The sequence below is a fragment of the Quercus lobata genome, chromosome 8 (genome assembly GCF_001633185.2).
Source record: "Quercus lobata isolate SW786 chromosome 8, ValleyOak3.0 Primary Assembly, whole genome shotgun sequence".
Taxonomy (NCBI): Eukaryota; Viridiplantae; Streptophyta; class Magnoliopsida; order Fagales; family Fagaceae; genus Quercus; species Quercus lobata.
The window spans coordinates 27,597,118-27,618,231 of NC_044911.1; the positions used below are offsets into that span (position 1 = coordinate 27,597,118).

The following is a 21,114-nucleotide window of genomic DNA, read 5'->3' on the forward strand; positions in this document are numbered from 1 at the left end:
ATTGTGGAACAAAATCATTATGTTGGAATTAAAAACTTGAGAGTTACAGCTTGCAACATGCAAGCAATTCGGCCCATCTTAAACTTTTCTGAATAAAAAATTGAGGAGGCATCCCTTCTCCTGAAGTTTTTGCCGAGTTCCTTAGAGAGAGTTATCTCGCACCCTAAATAGCACTTTTGTATGCATCCATTAAGGGGAGCAATAGCTCAAACAGTTTGCCTCTCTACACGGAATGGGCAAGCTTGGTCCTCTGTGGTCTTTCTTGGTCTTTGTTTTCATATTTACTCAGAAGGCAAGAGTTAATGGAAGTACTAACTCGGCAGGAAATGACAACGTTATGGGCGTTATAGGCGCAATTGTAGATAATAGTTCTCGTATTGGTAAAGAAGAAAGTGTAGCAATAAAGATGGCACTGGAAGATTTCTATGTTAAGTTCAACCAAAGTTTGGTTCTGCACATAAGGGACTCTCAAAGGCAGCCCATTCAGGCAGCTCTTGAAGGTAACTACCCATATACTTTCTCCTTACTGAGTTATCTAAACCTTATTTTCGTATATGAAACTATCGTCTCCAATATAACTAGCTCCTTTGACAAAATTTTGGTATCTAAGTAACCTTAATAATAATGAATTCAGCTATGGATAGAATTTTCCAACTCACTTGGTGGCACTTAAAAGACTACTCACAAGTACTTTAGTCACCTAATTTATTTAATAGTATTGTAAACATACTTATTTGAAATATTTATTTAGTAATGTAATTTAACACATTGATGATTTTATGAACTAATACCTAATGTTTGAAGTAAACTTTTATCCAACTAACATTAATAACGGCTTGTTCCTTGTCTTCCTTTTTTATTTGCCTGAATATAACTCATAATTAACTTATAACTTACAAATACTTGTTTTATTATCATAGTGCTAAATAAAAGCATGATATCAGAATCTTATGCATAAATGAGCTCTCAGGCACCAGATTATAAGCATGATTGAAACAATTTTTAATGCATGTGAGCATTTGTTAATTTGAGGAAAAGTCTCGCTAAAGTTAGTTTAAGCAAGAGAAGACCATATCAAATGGATTTATGTAATGGTTAATTGTGTACTAATTCAGAAGTGATAGAAAACGATTGTGCTCTTTATCACACTCTGAAGGTGAAACCATGATGTCTTTGCTTCAGGGGGGAGGGGAGGAGTATCTGGGTGATTAACAATAAATGAAGCACACCATTAATTTTTTATTTTTTTTTGGTTGAAACAGAGAAGTGTAGGATTCAAATTCAAATTCAAAAAAAAAAAAAAAAAACAGAGCAGTGTATATATAAAGTAGAGCACGTCAAGAAATTTAGTTGAATTTTACTTACTCAATCGTTTTTGCAAGTGATAAATTCTCTGCTTTTACTCTTTTTCTTTCATTCTTAATTTCCCTGGACATGACAAATTGATTTGAACCAGTTACACTTCATATATTATTGCACGGTAGACGCATGGTAAGGTTGCCTAATTGAGAAGTTCAGTATTCAATTTCAGTGTTCGTTTGGCAAAAATAATTTTTGCTAACTTATTTTACTATTTAGTTTATTTTTTACTACTATTTCTAACTCCTGTTACACTTTTTAATACTATTCATGAGTCTCACTCTACTATTCCAACTAACTTTTACCTTTATTTATAATATTTTTAGCAAAAAATTTTCAATTTCAACAAAATAAGCGAATCCCAAACGATCCCTTAGTATATTATCAGCAATTTTTTTTTTTTTTTTTTTGAGAATTCAATAATTTCATATTACAAAAAAGACAGCAAGTCTACACACTATTAAAAACAGAGACAACTCCTCTGGCAAACTTACTACTACTACGCAAATTCACTATTCAGTATATTATCAGCAAGTATTTACTTACTACTACGCATGTGATCTACCATCACTACTGGTAAGTATATATATAAAGGAATATGTAGTTTTTGTTTCTAATACCATTTCATTAATCAATTTGCAGCTAAGGATCTCATAAACACGCAACAAGTGCAAGCCATTTTAGGACCGCAAACATGGGAAGAGACATCATTAGTCGCTGACATTGGAAGCGAAACTGGCACCCCAATTCTTTCTTTTGCTGATACGACTCCAAAATGGGCACCAGAGAGGTGGCCTTTCCTGTTGCAAGCATCGCCTAACGAATTTAAGCAAATGAAAGCTGTGGCAGCTATTGTTGAGTCCTGGGAATGGCGGCGGGTCACTGTTATATATGAAGATAGAGATTCTTCAGCCTTCAGGGTTTTACCTCATCTCTCCAATGCCCTGCGTGAAGTTGGTGCAGAAATAAGCCAACTTGTAGCACTTCCACCTTTTGCTTCCTCTTCATTGTCTAAAGATCTCGAGAGGCTTAAAGAAGGGCAATGCAGAGTCTTTGTGGTTCATTTGTCATTGAGTTTAACCGAGAGGCTATTTGAAATGGCAAAAAGAAAGAAAATGATGGAAAAGGATTATGTATGGATCACCACTGATCCCATTACAAGCCTTGTCCATGCCATGAATGCCTCCACCATCTCCAATATGCAAGGAATTGTAGGAGTCAAAAGCTACTTTCGTGAAAATGGAGGCTGCTTTCAAAATTTCCATCATAGATTTCGCAAAAGGTTTAGCTCAGAACATCCTGAAGAGGATAATCATGAGCCAGATATTTTTGCTTTAACAGCTTATGATGCTGCATGGACAGTGGCAATGGCAATGAGGGAAAGCAAGAAAGTATCACATCTTTTGTTAGAAAAAGTTGTTCATAGTGATTTTCACGGCTTAGGTGGAAAGGTTGAATTCATTGACAATAAATTAGTCCCTGTAAATATATTTCAGATTGTCAACGTGATGGGTAAGAGTTATAGAGAACTTGGATTCTGGTCAGATGGACAAGGTTTTTCGGAGAATCTCAATGAAAATGCTGCTTACAACTCTTCCATGAGGGTTCTGGGACAAGTATTTTGGCCAGGGGGACCTTGGTATACTCCAAGTGGATGGACTCTGCCAATAAGGTCCAACCCACTGAGAATTGGTGTACCTGTTGGATCCCTTTTCAAAGAGTATGTTAGTGTCAAAAATGATCAATCTGAAAGCAATATATCTTTTACTGGATTTGCAATTGATGTCTTCAAAGAAACTTTAGAACAGCTGCCATTCTATTTACCATACAAGTTCTTTCCCTTTAATGGAACATACAATGATTTAGTGGAGCAAATTCATTTGAAGGTATGAGATTCACTTTCATTTAGACTATGACTAAATTAATTTCAATTTGTAGATAAGAGTTTTGTGAGAAGAATATTTTCATTGAATTTGGCCTGGTGGACCTTCCTTATAGCCCTACTTTATATGTTTGAGATTAACTTGAATAAACTTTCATGCTGATCTCATAATAAACTAATTTTTTCAGATTTAATTAACCAAGGTTCTCCCATGGCAGCTGTCCTGAGAGACAGTTTATGTTATAGTGCCCAGGAAGACTTTAGACTGCCCTCTCTTTCTCTCAAGATCACTATATTGATATCTCTTTTCTCATAAGACTCTGATTTAATCTGTACACTGATTTCTTTAAACTTGTGTTTGCAACGGACCAGATTTTTGACGCTGTTGTTGGTGATGTAACAATAGTAGCCAGGCGATATCAGCATGCAGAATTCGCACACCCCTACACCGAGTCAGGACTGGTTATGATAGTTCCTGTTATATCTAAAACATCCAATAGAGCTTGGTTATTCATGAAGCCTTTCACAATGGCCATGTGGATTTTGACAGCAGTAATAAATCTCTATAACGGCTTTGTTATATGGTTGTTAGAGCGAAATAATTGCCCTGAACTGAAAGGCTCCGTGCTGAATCAAATGGGAATGTTAATTTGGTTGGCCCTCAACACACTCTTCTCTATAAATGGTAACAGAATTCTCGTTTCTTTTGGTTGTGTCAAATAATCTTGTCTTGAAATAGATTATGCAGCAAAGTCCTAACATCACTTTAATTGATTTGATTGGAAAAGGGGGAAGGTTACATAGCAATTTGTCACGGATGACAATGGTGGTGTGGTTGTTTGTAGCACTTATCATTATGCAGACTTACACAGCAAACCTCACCAGCATGCTTACTGTCCAGAACCTTGGACCTACTGTAACAGATGTTGAGGCACTAAAAAGTAGCAATGCTATAATTGGACATTGTACCGGATCCTTTCTGTCGAAATATTTGGTGGATGTGTTACATTTCAATGCTAACAACATCAAGAATTTTACCTCAATTGAAGCTTTTGCTCAAGCTCTCGAAACCCAAGAAATAGCAGCTGCCTTTCTTGAAGTTCCTCTTGCCAATTTATTCCTAGCAAAATACTGCAAGGGCTTCACTATAGCTGGGCCAACATACAAAGTTGGAGGGTTTGGATTTGTAATTCTTCTAATACTTTCTTTTGAATATCTTCTCAATACAAAAAGGTTAGTTTTGATTAATTACACTTTTATGTTCTCTGAATGCCTCAGGCTTTTCCAAAGGGTTCCCCATTGGTTTCCAGCATAACTGAAGCACTACTTAAGGTATCTGAAAGCGGCCAGCTACGTGAATTAGAGAACATCATGATTGCAGCCGCTAAGTGTGAAGACGTAGAACCAGACAAAGAAACTCCTAGTCTTAGCCCCAACAGTTTTTTAGTACTCTTCATATTATCTGGGGGCACATCAACTGTTGCTCTTTTAGTCTACATTTTTTGTTTGGATAAATCTATGCTTCGTCGCAAAATCATGTGGAGGCTAATGAAGGCTGCAATGAGACACTGGAGGTGTCAAAAGCAACGATTCTCGCGAAAAGTCAGCAATGTTGCTGAGAGTGCATGTAATTCTCCTAACACATTTGATCCACAGAATCGAGTATAGAAAGCTTTATGGCTATAGGCATTTAGAGAAATTGATCCGAAAGAAATCTCTTTATGTAAATCAAATGAAGTTCTATGTTAAATTTAGACAGAACAAAATTAAGACTATTGTACAAGTGCTGCTTTGTGTTTGAGGGAAATAGCTTTGTGTTTGAGGGAAATAATTAATTTCCCATTTTTTCCCTCCTGTAAATTCAAATAGAGGCACTTTCATGGAAATAAGCCTTTGTAAATTCAATATAGAAAATTTCGTAGAAATAACCCAATCACAATAACCAACATAAAAAATAAATTTGTAATAGTCCCTAAGAACACAACAACGAAATTTACGTGTAAAATCCTCTACTGTGCATAGAAGAACAACAGAAACCCTTTAGTGTGCAACTGTGCATAGAAATCGACAGGACCAAGTACAATATCTTCTAATAATTCAAAAATCAACTGGAGTTCCATAGCTTTTCTCTAGTTAAAGCTAGGGACATACAAACATCAAGAAGAAAATCTTGGCACACAAATACTACTATAATTATTACTGTTGTAAAATAGCGGAAACTCAAATTACCAAGATTGATTGTGAAAATATTTTAAGCTTGTGAAAGATCTTTAAACTAACAATAAGAATGAAGAAAATTAATCCAAAAGAAAATAGACACAAAACACCAAAATTTACGTGATTCGACAATAGCTTACATCCACAAGCGATGATAAACAAGTTTCACTATATCAAATTTGGGATAATACAAATTGGTGTAGAGGCACTCTCACAAACCCAAATCCCAAATACACCCAAATAACTCCCTCTCACAAATACAAAATCAAAGAACCAAATACGTACCAAAGAACTAAAGGTTCACAAATACTAAATACGAATACCAAACACCAATTGCACACAAACCAAAGAGAGAGCCACAAATCAAATCCAAAAGTTGCAACGCATCAAGAGAGAGCAAATCACCAAACTGCAAAACCAAAATCAAGCGGTAACAAACTTCTCTCACTATTCTAAATTGCAACCCACAAATATCAAATAACCAAACAAAGAGAAAGCCTTTTTCTCACACACACTCACTCCTCTCTCTCTCTCTCTCTCTCTCTCTCTCTAATTTTCTGTAGTAGCACTATGCTTATATAGGAGACTTGAGTCCGCTAGTATATCCAAAACCAAGAAGGAATAGACTTCTTTTCCACACACAAAAGGAGAATCACTCCTATTCCAAATAGAACTCGAAATCAAGTGGTAGACAAGACTTTTAATAAAACTTGATAACTTCAAACAACAAAAACCCAAAAGGAATAAAATTACTTCCTTATCCAAATCCAACAAGGAGTCGAACTCCTAATTCAAGCCATATTCTACAAATCTTCACCTTGGCTTGAATTCCATCAAGCCTCACAAACGAAATTTGCAAACCACCAAATACAAATCCTTAACAAGTCTCCACCTTGACAAGACATCTCCCAAACCACAAATGCAAAGCACTCAATAAAATAGAGTTTTCAAACAAACAAAGTGTAAATTATCAAAAACCACTTCCAAATACGCCAATGGACGCCAAATGCACCTAAAGATGGTGCCAAATCCAAATAAGAGTCCAAATCAAAGTGCATATCACCACAAACGAAATTTCTCCGTCGCCACCACCAAAGCCCCTATGGGCTAATTCAAATTGCAAATACCATACAAGTCCAAGCAACGCTTGAACTTGTGCAAAGGTTTAATCACCATGTCACCACCAAAATTAACATTTTTGGCCAAACACAAATAAATAGTGTGACAGGCTTGTCTATTAATCTTTTCCTAATCCTTGTCTGACATTCATTCAAGTTTGTCTTCCAAAGTAATATCCAACTCTTGTTGGACCAAGATATCCATAACTTCGCATTGCCAAATGCTAAAGTTATTCGTTCCATCAAATTTCTCTACTTCAAATTTGGCATTAGAAACCATCGTCCTAACTGCCAAAGGTTTTGCAGAAGATTCTGACAAAGCTTTTCCAAAGGAATCCGTTGAAGATTTTGTAGAGAATCACCCGACATCTTTCTCCCTAAAAATCAAATTCACAAACCAATCTCCAAAGAGAACAAATCCAAACGCCTAGGTAGCAAACCTTGGCTTTGATACCAATTTGTTGTAAAATAGCGGAAGCTCAAAAAATTAAGATTGATTGTGAAAATATTTTAGGCTGAAAAAAGATCTCCAAACAAACAATAGAAATGAAGAAAATTATTCCAAAAGAAAATTGACACAAAACACCAAGATTTACGTGGTTCGGCAATAGCCTACATCCACAGGTGATGATGAGCAAGTTTCACTATATCAAATTTGGGATAATACAAATTGGTGTAGAGGCACTTTCACAAACCCTCTCACAAATACACCCAAATAACTCCCTCTCACAAATACAAAATCAAAGAACCAAATACGAACCAAAGAACCAAAGGCACAAATACTAAATACGAATACCAAATACCAAATTCCAATTGTGCACAAACCAAAGAGAGAGCTACAAATCAAATCCAAAAGTTGCAATGCACCAAGAGAGAGCAAATCACCAAACCGCAAAACCAAAACCAAGCGGTTACAAACTTCTCTCACTATTTCAAATTGCAACCCACAAAAATAAAATAACCAAACGAAGAGAAAGCTTTTTTCTCACACACACTCTCCTCTCTCTCTCTCTCTCTCTCTCTCTCTCTCTAATTTTCCGTAGTAGCACTATGTTTATATAGGAGACTTGAGTTGGCTAGTATATATAAAACCAAGAAGGACTAAACTTCTTTTCCACACACAAAAGGAGAATCACTCCTATTCCAAATAGAACTCAAAATCAAGTGGTAGACAAGACTTTAATAAAACTTGATATAACTTCAAACAACAGTAACCCAAAAGGAATAAAATTCCTTCCTTATCCAAATCTAACATGGAGTCGAACTCCTAATTCAAGCCATATTCTACAATTACTTCATCCCAAAGAGGTGCATTTCCACAAGAGCAAGTTTAGGTCTCAGGGAATTGAATGTATTAAAATAACAATATGATAAGGTTTTGCCCATGATTCAAACCAAGAATAGTGAAGAAAAATAAATTAATAAGCATACACACAAACAACAATACAATTTATGTGGTTTGGCAAGACCTACGCTTATGTCCACAAACGTTTAACATGAACAAATTTCACTTAAAAACTAGGGATATTACAATGATGACACAAAGGCTCTCACCAAAAAAAAAAAAACTATTAGGTCTATAGGACTAGATTGGCAAACTATGGCTTTGTGTAAACTTTTGAAATCTTAGTGTGTCCTGAGTTTGTATTGAAGGTATTTTCAAGTGCAAGACAAGTCAAAATTCAAGCTATAAAAGACCCAAGAAAACTAGAATTTCAACTGCAACTTAATTCAAGTTCGACCCATTGAGTTATGTTTAACTCAATCAATTGAAGCAAAATCTCAACTGATCAAGATTCGTGCAAATTTGGTTTATTAATTTGTTTTTCTTCAATCATTTGAACTAGAATTTCATGAATTACAAGACAAGTATAAAATTAACACTAGAGCATGTTTTTCAAGACTCCTTGAGAGTCGTGTTACTATACACAAATCTTAGAATTTTCCATTTTTTCTTAAAATATCAACCAGAGATCTACTTCCATATTAAAGATCTAGTGAATGAAATTAAAAGTTTTTATTATCTAGTTTACCTCAAAGTTACTAGTTTAAACCTTAAAGCGGTTTTTAAGAGTTGTGAATAAGGGTTTATATGCAACAAGATCCAAAATAGAAGAGTTTGAGAATTCTGCGTTGTGTGTGGTCAAGTTAACAAATATAAAGTAGTAGTAAATTTCAGATTAAGTTTGTTGTACAAACTTTCATTATATTCTAGTGGATATTGTTTACCTTGGGATTGTAAGCTTAAATCCCTCTAAAATTTTTACCATGGGCCACAATAATATTTGATTTTGAATTACTTGAGATTGAAATTATATGATTGAATTTTAATAAAGTTGTAGAGAGCAATTTGTAATTTAACCTTATATTTTTCTTAAATTTGATAAGGGTCAAGTACACTATAAATATTTTCCAAGAAATTAAGTCACAAATAAAATATTAGGTAATTTTTAAGGAACCAAAATAGAATAAAATTTATTGTATTATGATCCTTCACTAACTCCGGCCAAAGATTACAACTTTTCATAACTTTCAATAGTGGATGGACGCGTGTAAGTACAGGAATGGACCAACATTTCCCACGAATTTCATGCTTTGCAGATCAAAATGTTATTGCTTCGATGGTTTTGCAAATCAGCTGCTTAACATATATAAATCAATGGTTTTGAATTTTATCCATGCTGAACATATAGATATAGTTGATTAAAGTACTTTAAAACAAAACAGTACAAGACAGTACACATCCAAGAGCTCGAAAAAGAATTTATTTAAAAATAAAAAAAAAAACCCACTGATTGTGCAATCTAGGAATTGACATCTTGTTCTGACTTCTGATCCCTTTTTATGGATTCCAGTTTCTACTTATCTTGTCCTCACATGGGTGTAAGCTGCATGAATGTTTACAACGAAATTCCAGTTGTATGAACAATCTACCAATCCTAAATTTGTCGTGCTTGGTTGCATTTTTTGACAAAGTTAGCATGAAAAATGCTATAAATAAGTAGTTCGACAAAAATCTGATTGCTTTGCTGCTAATATTATAATTTAAGATCTACATCCTAAGGCTATTATGATCCTATTGTCAGGAATTTTCTCGTTTTCCAAATTTCTTTTAGCCATTGATGCGGCGAAACATAATAACGTGAGGCTGACTTTCTGAAGTCTTATTAAAGCAAATCAAGAAAAGAGGCTAAGGGTTTTGAGGGTTTTTTTTTTTTTTTTTTTTCCTGAGAGAGAAGGGTCTTATAATTGAATTGGCACATTCTCATGCCCAAAGTATTTGAAGATTTAGAAGAGAAAGAATTCGAACTATAAAGTTAGTAGTATATTGTAATTATTTCTAAAAAAATATACATACATGTTACCTCCACGGTTTCATTTCTTGCACTCTATAGCTTATTTGGATTGAATGCACATTAATCATGCCGACTCTAGGGATGCTAAATTGATATCTTAATTGAGAGAGTAATTTTTTTTTTTTTTTTTTTGGAGAAAGAAATTGATTGATTTTATAAATGTAAATCAACTTCATCCACTCGTAAAATCGAAACAAAATGCGATGGAACATCTTCCATCCATACTTTAAAATCTGGTATGCGTAACGCATTTTTCGTCAAACTATGAGCTAACCTATTGCCGTTTCTCTTAATGTGATAATACAACAATCTTGCATAATTATTAGCAAACATCTTCACATCTTCTATCAGCAAACCCGTTGGTGATAAGCTATGCTCCTCTGTCTTCAATGCTTGAATCAGTCCAAGAGAATCACCTTCAGGATTGGCTCTTCGGGAACCCAGCTCAAACGCAAAAGACAGAGCCTTCGTGTTTGATATTGATATTGACCATATATATTAATTATTGACGTGTGTAAATTACGTTACTAAGCACTCTTATATATACAAGTAGTGGCCTAAGAAAATATCTCTAACAAACTATTATTTCTAACTAATTACAAAATCGCATATAGAAAATACAAAAGTTCATGTAAAAAATGTGTAGAGAAAAATATGATCTACAAAATACAAATATGCTAATTTAAAATACAATTTATAATACTTAGATCTTACATGAAATTCTCTCCTAGAAACTTGAATCCTGACCCTTACCTCTCAAACCCTACAAGCACTTATATTTGTGAAGTAACCATCGCACCAAAGGTGTGCGTTGACCAGAGTGTCACAATTTTAAATAACGTTGTGTTAAATACACTAATAAATTTGTAATATATAAACTGTATCATTTTATAATTAAATGACAAACACTTATATTTGTGAAGTAACCATCGCACCAAAGGTGTGTGGTGGCCAGAGTGCCACAATTTTAAATAACGTTGTATTGAATACACTAATATGTGATAATGATGCCTAATTGAGAGATTGACTGTTCAAATTCATATTAACAAAGAGCACTACTTTAGCTAGGACCACTACTAGTAAGTATATTTTGGATCTAAACTTCCCTAGAGAGAGAGAGAGAGAGATAATGAATAAGTATTAAGTAGTTCTCTGTGTTTGTAATACCATTTGTTTAATCAATTTGCAGCTATGGATCTTATACTCACAAAACAAGTGCAAGCCATTTTAGGACCACGAACATGGGAAGAGATCTCTTTAGTTGCCGAGGTTAGCAGCCAAAATCACATCCCAGTTATTTCTTTAGCTGATACTACTCCAACATGGGCAGCACAGCGGTGGCCCTTCCTGGTGCAAGCATCACCCAACCAATTTATGACGATGAAAGCCGTAGCTGCTATTATTCTGTCTTTGGAATGGCAGCAAGTCACTATTATATATGAAGATAGAGATTCTTCAACTAAAGCAGTCTTACATCATCTCTCCAATGCCATGCGTGAAGTTGGTGCAGAAATAAGTCAACTTCTAGCACTTCCACCTTTTGCTTCTTCTTCATTGTCTCTAGAGCTTCAGAGGCTTAAAGAAGGGCAATGTAGAGTCTTTGTGGTACATTTGTCATTGAGTTTGGCCGAGAGGCTATTTGAAATGGCAAAAAGAATGAAAATGATGGAAAAGGACTATGTATGGATCACCTCTGATGGAAAAGTGTGTTTGGCTCCAGCTTAAAAAGTCAGCTTATTTTACTATTCAGCTTATTTTTGCTATTATTTATGAGCCCCTATTTCAATTAACTTTTACCTTTATTTACAGTACTTTCAGCAAAAAGTTTTCAGTTTCAACAAAATAAATGGATCCCAATCAGCCCCTAAGTTTTAGACTAGACCCTTGCAGCCCTTTCCTTTCAGTTCGACCTTCCTGAGTTCACCCTATTTATGACATAATTTAAGTTGACTTCTATTATTCAATTCTACCTTCCTAAGTTCACCCTACTTTATGAAGTTGGATAAACTTTTATATTAAACTCTAACAAACTAATTTAGTCCAAATTCCTAAGTCAATACCACCATGGCAGTTGTAACAACCCTTGGCTGGTTGGTTTGACTGACTAGTTAAGTTACAATTAGAACCTCAATTCGACTTGATAAACACTAGATGTGAAATTCAACATATGCCCACCTATGAAGCACTGGTGCGTTTCGGGACTCGGGTGTGGGTGCGAGTGCGGGTGTGGGACTCGGCAATTTTTGAAAAAGGTGGGTGCAGGTGCGGCAGGACTCAGCAATTAAAAAATTATTAAAAATATTTTTATTTATATTTTTAATATATTGCTAAGCATACTTTTTCACATTATACAAACATATACCAAATTTAAGAGCAATAGTAGATAATAACTAAAACATGATATTCATAAATTAAATACAACCCACAAGATTGAAACTAAAACATTCCATGATGTTCAAAAATTAGAATACAACTCACAAGTTTGAAACTAAAACAAAATAAAAGATAATCAACAAGACAATTAAACACCAACATCATCATCATCAAGATCAATAGCTTCACTTCGAACTTCACTTTCACTAGTAGTAACACTAGTGCTAGCATTCCCAATAACCATGGCCTCCAACTCTGGCTCATCAAGTGTAAGGGTTGCATTCTCAAGAATTTCAGCTCCTTCATGTATGTCGCTCTCATTCCAAGAGTCTCCTGCAATATCCCACATCTTTGTTGTTGTACTTACGTACTCCTCATTGCGCCTTGACAAGAGTCGAAAATTAGAATGCACATATACCAAATCCTCAGCGCGTGCAAGAGCCATTTTCTTTCTTTTTAAGGAATGAATGAATTTGTATGTGCTCCAATTCCTCTCAGCACATGAGGATGAACAAGGTTGTCCAAGAAGTTTAAAGGCAAGGGATTGAAGAGTTGGAAATGCGGAGCCATGGTATTGCCACCAAACCAAAAGGAGTAAGGCCCACCTATTTGTCAAGGCATTTGGTGAAGGAAACCTCCCTCCTGAAAATGCAGCAAACTCAAACTTCACCACCTTTAATTCATTCTCATTTTCAAAGTATCAATCCAAACACCTGCTCATTTCCATAGAAATTTCATTATCCTGATGTGGAGAGATGCATTTTGGATTCTCCGAAAGCCATTCAATGGAGTAATACCTAGTTAAAGATTAAAAAACAAATATAGATGAAACGTGTGTTTTACTAGAAGGGGGAACTAAGGAAAATAGAAAATAAATGTACTTACTTAGGATTTAAAGAATGAGCCAAGCAATGTAGTGGTGTACAATTTTTAGTCCATCGATCAATGAGTATATCATACACCACACTCCAAAATGAGCTATACTCATCATCTTCCAAGTCTTTATGCCGATATATTGCTGCCTTCACTTTCTCTATCATTGAATCCCACATCTCATACACAAGATGAAGATAAGACTTATCTGTATTGGCTACTCGTAACATATCATAAATAGGTGCTGTGAATTCAAGGATATAATCAACTTTATCCCACCAAAGATCACTTAGAATCATATCTTTCACCTTTTGAGCTTTTCCAACATTATCCTCCCTATAAGAAGCCCATTGCTCACTAATAGCCATGGCTTAAAGGCATCTTTTTTATCAACTTCAACCTTTTCAGCATTACAACAATCGAAGCAAATCTAGTATCAACAACTTGGAGCAGTTTTAATGGACAAAATTCATTAAACATTGCCAACCTCATTGAATGGTTCATAATAAAAACACGTATGAAGGATGCATCATCAGCAATACGTGTAATTCAACTACATTCCTCATATGTAACTTCATTCTTTTCAGTGTTTTTTACTGCACAAATATTCTTCAAAGCTAGATTGAGAGTGTGGACAACAAGGGGTGTCTAAAATATTTTAGGATACTCACCTTCAATAAGAGTTCTATCAAACTTCATCACATTAGCATTATCAATGATAACTTGAACAAATTTTTCATGTCCAATCTCTTTTATAGCATCCTTCAACACCCCAGAAATATAATGTTTGTCTTTGAACTCACCTAACCCATCAATTGCCATTATAAACACTAGAACCCCATCTGATACAACCATAATATTAATAAGAGGCCTCCTTTGTGGATCTGACCATCCATCAGAAACTATGCTTACACCATTTTCAAGCCAAAAGTCCTTAATTGGTTTCAAGAGTCTTTCAATATGAGCTCTTTCTTTTTGCAAAAGTGTTGTTCTTAAGGCATTGTATCTAGGAGGAACATAACCTGGGATGCTATGGGTAGCAACATATGCATAGGAATTACAATAATATGGGTTCCTTGCAAAGTTAAATGGAAGCCCACCGATGCAAAACATCTTAGCAATTCTACTATCCAATTCATGTCTAGCATTATTCTGGAATGCTTTCTCAATAGGAGAAATCCCAATTACCTTCCTCCTCTTACCATCAATCGGATTTGTACTATCACTCCCTTCCTGTCTTCGAAATGGGGAAATAGATATAGGCCCACAACCTGGGAGAGGTGGGGGGTAAGGGAATTTGACTTCTCTGTTCTCTCTCTAACTTATCATTCTCAACTTGATCATGCATTCGCTGCATTTCCAGCCTATGGCTCGATGTCACATTAGGGCATACTTTAATACCTTTATTAAGAATTTTTAATAAATGAGCCTTAGCCCTAGAATAGGATCCCAAATAAACTACACCACAATAGTTGCACTTAAAGTATGTGTTTCCACCTTTTTTAACAGTAGCACCAAGTGGTTTTTCTACTTTAGTCACATATTGCCAAAGAGGACATTCAACATTTGGCACTTCTTGAGATGAAATTTTTGTGCTAGTAACTTCATCCATTGTAAATTCAATAGATTCAATTCAACCTACAAATAATAACTATTAAGTATTAACTAAATAAATTAATAATAAATCAAACCCAAGTGCACAAATTCACAAAACAAATTCACAAATCACAATGAGTAATAAGTAATAACTATTAACTAAATAAAACTAAGATTGAAAACTAAGATTCACAAATCATAGATTCACAGATTCACAAACCACAAATCAAAGATCAAACTAAGATTGAAAGCTTTATATCAATACCTGAGTTAAGAATGCGTGAGAGAAAGCTGAAGAAAGAATGAATTGAAGTGACTGAGTGTCGAGTAGCCACAGGGGAGACAAAGAGCACTAAGCAGAGACAGAGGCAGAGAGCACAGAGAGTAAGAGACGAGTGACGGAGCGAGAGAGAGCTGAAGTTTGGTGTTTGGATGAAGTGAGCTGAAGTAGGGTTTTTTATTAAGTTCAAATGGTGCATTTTGCACCTTTTTTTTAATTTTTTGAATTTCGGCCTAAATCGGCTGTTTCGGCAATTTCGTCGGTTTTGGCCCGAGTCAGCCCGATTCAGCGCGAATCAGCTCGAGTCGGAGCTGCATCGACGTTAGTCGGCACGAGTCAGCTAAAAAAAAAAAAAAAACCACGTGGCATGACACGGCCCGACGTGGCTGGACGCGCGGGCAGCAGCGTCCCTCGTGCATTGCCGCATCGGACATGGGTGTGGCTCCTCTAGCGCCGTATCCGTGCTTCACAGATGCCCACAGAACACATTCATCTAATCTGTTCCACATAATTCAGGTTATCACACGTGCATTTCTAATCATGGAATTGTTTATGCCTTGGAGTAGAATTTTGATACAGTAGTTGGTGACATAGCAGTCATGGCCAAGCAACATTAACATGCAGAATTTACACACCCCTATACTGAGTCAGGACTGGTAATGATAGTTCCTGTTCAATCAAAAGCATCCGATAGAGCTTGGCTATTCGTGAAGCCGTTCACAAAGGCCATGTGGGTTCTGATAGTGACAATAAATGTCTACAACGGTTTTGTTATATGGTTTATAGAGGGAAATAATAATCCCGAACTTAAGGGCTCTATACTAAACCAATTGGGAACCTTAATGTGGCTGGCCTTCGGAACACTTTTCTCTATACATGGTACCATAATTTTCCCCATTTTTTGCAACTTTGAATAAGATTTTATCTTTAATATTAACCTCAAGATATATAACTAATGCAAGTTACATTACTTTAATTGATTTGAATGACAAAGGGGAAAGTATACATAGCAATTTGTCACGAATGACAATGGTGGTGTGGGTGTTTGTGGCACTAGTCATAATGCAGACTTATACAGCTAACCTCACCAGCATGCTCACTTTCCAACAGCTTGAACCTACTATAGCCGATGTTGAGGCACTGGAAAATAGCAATGCAATGGTTGGACATCGCAATGGATCCTTTGTTTCACAATATTTGGCAGATGTGTTACATTTCAAGCCTGACAACATCAAGGCTTTTACCTTACCTGAAGCTTATGTTCAAGCCCTTAGAAGCAAAGAAATAGCTGCTGCCTTTCTTGAATATCCTTTGGCCAAGTTGTTCCTTGCAAAATACTGCAAAGGCTTTACCATATCTGGACCCACATACAAATTTGGAGGGTTCGGATTTGTAATACTTCTACCACTTTCTTTTGCATTTCTTTTCATTAAAACTTCTAAAACCAAAACGGTAATTAAGGAGGTAATATAGTTAAAGACAATAAATAGTTTACAAATGTTAAGATAGTGGGTTGTGATTGGTATATAACAAAAGTAATGCAACGGTGATCTGAGTGAAAGTGATATTGCACTAATCAAAATCTATCAAGTCAAATATGTTGGGAAATTTAGACCCCGATTGATAGAATTAACAAGTTTTAAACCAAAATTGTTAATTAGATTTATTATGAATAAATCTTATTAAAACAAACAAACATCAATATCATGTCAATATCATGCACAGTGGAAAAGTAAATAAGATAAGCTATGATGACCTAGGAAAACCAATGAAACAAACTAATTTCACTATAATAAAGCAATCCACTATAATAAAGAGAAGTTTCAGATCTAGTACAAAACTTTTGTCCCTAGACTCTACAATCTCCGTAGATGAACTTACAGCAGAAACTTTCTACTGCTTCAGAACCTCTGAACTCTTCAATATATGAACACCACCCTTTTGCACAGATCCCAGTATGTGACTGACCAATGATGCACGGCTTCCAGTACGTGACTGACTCACTAACTTGAGAAGAATGTTGTTGGCTGCAAAGTTCTTCACTTCATCAACAATAAAGATCAAGAAGCACTTGGTTACAAAACCATAAAGCGCAAAAACGCAGTAGTTTCTTTAAGGGAGAATAAGGCACTTGGTCACCTTTTTTTTGCATGTGTTCTTCTTGTATTCTCATATGTGACGGCCTCTAACATAAGCCTTATATATGTCTAGGGTTGTAAAAAAAGAAACCTTACACAAATACATAAGCATAGGTCGAAAAGATTTTGTAGATCTCGATAGATATTGTATCTGTCGAGCAGCTGTCGAGACCTCAATAGATATATCTGTCGAGCTTTAATGAACAACACTTCTTCACTTATTTCTTGGACAAACTTGCATGGCTTCAATACTAGACTTGAACTCTTGTTCCTTGAAATATTAAACCCATCCTAGATTTACCCAAATACAAGTAAAATGCGTTTTGTCAAAAGATTAGCCAATTTACATAACATATGTTTCTAACAATTCTTATATATGTCCTAACAATCTTCCCCTTTGGCAATCCGTGACAAAACCACAACAAACAAATGAAGTATGAGAGAAATCATAAATCATTAAACTCATAATCACGTATTAAATACAATAAAATCTAATCCTAACACAAACTCTTAAAAATTTTTGCAAGAAGAGAGTTCATGACATGATAGACTTTGACAACTTGTCTTTCTGAAACACTTTAAACAAAACTCGTCAAGGCATCTTAGTGTGAAATAGAAATAAATGATTGCATACATAATAAGAAACATGTGTATAAAGAGAAAAAAGAAACAACACATGTATAGGTAGGTGAAGAAGACATACATCATATATATATATATATATATATATATATCAAAGATAAGCACAATGTATATAAAAATGGTCATAAGACTAGTGTACAAGAAGCTAAAAGAAGCTCCTAAAACAATAAGGAGGTAAACACTCCCCCTAACAAGATGAAACACAACTCCCTTTTACAAAGGCATGTATCTCTCCTCTTAACAAGTAGAATCTTAAAAAGAAACCACATTTTCTCCCCCTTTTTGACATGATTTACAAAGGGTACAAGAAGCTATAAAGTTTCATCCAAGAAACATAAAGATGATCAAGAGGGCACAAGGAATCCATATAAATGCATGAATGTAATGAAGCAAGATGCTATGGATGACAAGATAATAGAAAGATGCAAAACATGTGAAAAACAATGCATGCAAGAGGATCCCGACAGATCGAGAAGCTGTCAAGCTGCTATCAAGTAGTAGCCAACCTCGATGGATCAAGGATTTGTTGAGAATCTATTGGCCAGATAGAAAATTTCTTGATGGATCGAGAAGCTATCGAGACAAAGTCCAGAAACCTCGATAGATCAAGTATGTGATAACTTCTATCGAGAAAAGAAGAAAAAGGGACTCGATAGATAGGAATCTGTCAAGGATTTATCGAGAAGCTGTTGAGCTTGATAAAAAGCAGTTTTTCAAAGAGAGGAAAAACACGAAGAGATAAATGCAACAAGCAAGCTACTCAACCATAGATTCAATCAACATTTGAAACTTTCAAAAACATCTCTCAACAAGAAAATGCAAAGCATTCATAGATCCAAAACACACACACACACACTAAACAAGTCTAACTAATTTTATATTTCAAAAACAAGTTAAGACAGTATAGTGAGCACACATTTGCACATCTCTCAAAGAATATGCGTGTTGTGTGTGAAAACATTGCAAGAGTGCATAAGTGTCTCATGTTATGACGATTTGAGATATGAGATAATCAATTTAACTCACACACAATCATAACTGCTTGATGGGGATTATCACCTTCGAGGTACATCTTATAATTCTCACATCTCCTAGAAACATGCTTGCAGCCATATTAAAAAACCATTTTGATTCTTTTTGCTTTTGATTTTCTTTGCATATTTTTTCTTTTGAGCATATCATGCATAGACATATAAGAGAGAGAAAAGAAATACCCAATTATGTTAAGCTTAAACATCATAATTTTACTATGTCAAAGCATACAGATGTTATTCATGATTAGTGGGTTTTAGTGGTGAGATGGTTATTTATTTCTTTCTCTTAGAATTTTTTAGTCCTTATCGTTAAAAAGAGTGATATGAGTGTTAAGTACAAGAAATTACTTAATCTTACTCATCACAAACATGAGCCACAAAACTTACTTGCTTAGTTGTGCATAGAGATACTCATCTAAACTACAAAAGATGCAAAATTTAGAAACTGTTTCAATGGTCATCCAAGGTATACAAGTACCAATGTACACAAACACACACTATTTTTATGTATGCGTATATATATATATATATATATATATATATATAAATTGAAAAACAAACAAAATAAAGACTAAACAACCAAACAAAAACAGAGAAACAACATGAAAGCATGAAGGCAAGGTGCAAATGCATGAAAGTATGATTTCAAAAGCAAATAAGAAATCAAGCAAGGAGAGTCTTACTTTAGATAGAAAGAATTAAAGTAGAGGACAAACAGAAAAGACAATTAAGTCTTAAGCTCCTTTCTCACCCACACAGCATGAGTCTTTGGCCGTGAAGATGAAAAGATACGTGTCCTAGTATGTCTACTAAAGGGCATAGAAGAATTAGAATTCTCCTAAAATTGAGTTAAAAAGATCAAAGTTTTTAATAACTCTCCAAACAAAGGTATAGGTCCTTGAGAGGAAACCTGTGACCGTTTGGACACTTGCTATTGAGAATACAACTTAAAGTAATTATGACGACTGTGTCCAGAAACACCACAATAGTGACAAACATGAGGTCTAACAAAGGATTTAGAATTACCTAAATCAGTTTTGGATTTCATACCTTTATCACATTTCTCAGATTGGGGTACAAAGACAGTCTTTGATCCAGAAGCTGTGCAAGAAGAGGGACTGGAGAAAACAACATATCCTAAGCCAGTCTTATCAAAACTAGGGTTTTGAGCACTCAAAACCTAATCAAGCTTTGCACTAGACATCCTCTCTATTTGAGTTCTAGCTTGACTAAGCTCAACCTTGAGATTCTTGACCTTTTTTTCTAATGAGGTGTTCTCCACAACAAAAGTCTCAACTAACCTTGTAGTCTCATCTAGTTTGACTAACAGATCAGCTTTTTCAATTTTTACCTCATTAAGCTCTTTTCTACAAAGATGAGAAGTCTTTTCAGATTTTATAAATTCAATGCATAGCTTATCATAGGCTTCCTAAAGTGTCATCTTCTTGGGTATTTCATCATCAGAAGAATCCTCACTGTCACTAGCACTCTCCACAATCACCTTATTGGTTCTGACAATAAAATTTATAAAGTGACCACATTTATCCACATACTCATCAGAAGAGTCATTCTTAGTATCACTCTAGGTAGCAACCAACCATTTATCTTTTGAATTTTTGGTCTTTTCCTTCATAAGGTAGTTTGGGCACTCTATCCTCATATGACCAAAACCTTTACACTCATGGCACTAGATAAAGGGTTTTTCACTCTTACCCTTCCTGGAGGATTTAGATTTTCTAGGAAGTTTGTCCTTATCCTTTTTCCTAAATTGAAGAAGCTTGATAATCTCATTAGTTATGAAGGTTAGATCCTCATCCTCATCATCATTTTCATCTTCACTTTCATCTTCATCTTCAGAGTCATCAATCTCTTCCTCTATACCCTTAAGAGCCAAGTTTCTACTCTTTCCACCTTTTCCCATTAAACCTAATCCCATCTCATAGGTTTGAAGGTTCCCTACAAGGTCAGTCGAAGGAATTTTATCAATGTCATTTGTTTCTTCAATGGCAGTGATCTTGGCATGGAATCTTTCAAGTAAGGACCTAAGGATTTTCCTAAAAATTTTGGATTCTGCTATAGATTCTCCAAGGTTGAAGGAAGAATTCACAATATCCTTGAGTTTAGCACAAAACTCATCAAATGTCTTATCCTCCTTCATCCTTATTTCTTCAAAATTGCTAGTGAGTCTTTACTGCCTTGGTACATTCATAGGTGGTCTCAAGAATGGTCCATACTTCCTTGGCAAC

The 21,114-nt window shown here is 35.2% G+C and overlaps 2 protein-coding genes across 2 annotated transcripts; one reads left to right on the forward strand and one right to left on the reverse strand.

Moving 5' to 3' along the window:
• The first annotated feature begins 232 nt into the window (after nucleotides 1-232).
• On the forward strand, nucleotides 233-5,024 carry LOC115956685 (glutamate receptor 2.8-like). The gene is made up of 5 exons (XM_031074994.1): nucleotides 233-500; nucleotides 2,002-3,245; nucleotides 3,614-3,926; nucleotides 4,030-4,427; nucleotides 4,520-5,024. The coding sequence occupies exons 1-5, from the start codon at nucleotides 233-235 to the stop codon at nucleotides 4,907-4,909; spliced, it is 2,613 nt and encodes an 870-aa protein (XP_030930854.1). The 3' UTR covers nucleotides 4,910-5,024.
• Nucleotides 5,025-13,826: 8,802 nt separating this feature from the next.
• LOC115956687 lies at nucleotides 13,827-14,790 on the reverse strand. Its single transcript, XM_031074995.1, has 2 exons — nucleotides 14,580-14,790; nucleotides 13,827-14,449 (listed from the first exon to the last, which is right to left on the reverse strand). The coding sequence occupies exons 1-2, from the start codon at nucleotides 14,788-14,790 to the stop codon at nucleotides 13,827-13,829; spliced, it is 834 nt and encodes a 277-aa protein (XP_030930855.1).
• Nucleotides 14,791-21,114: the final 6,324 nt, after the last annotated feature.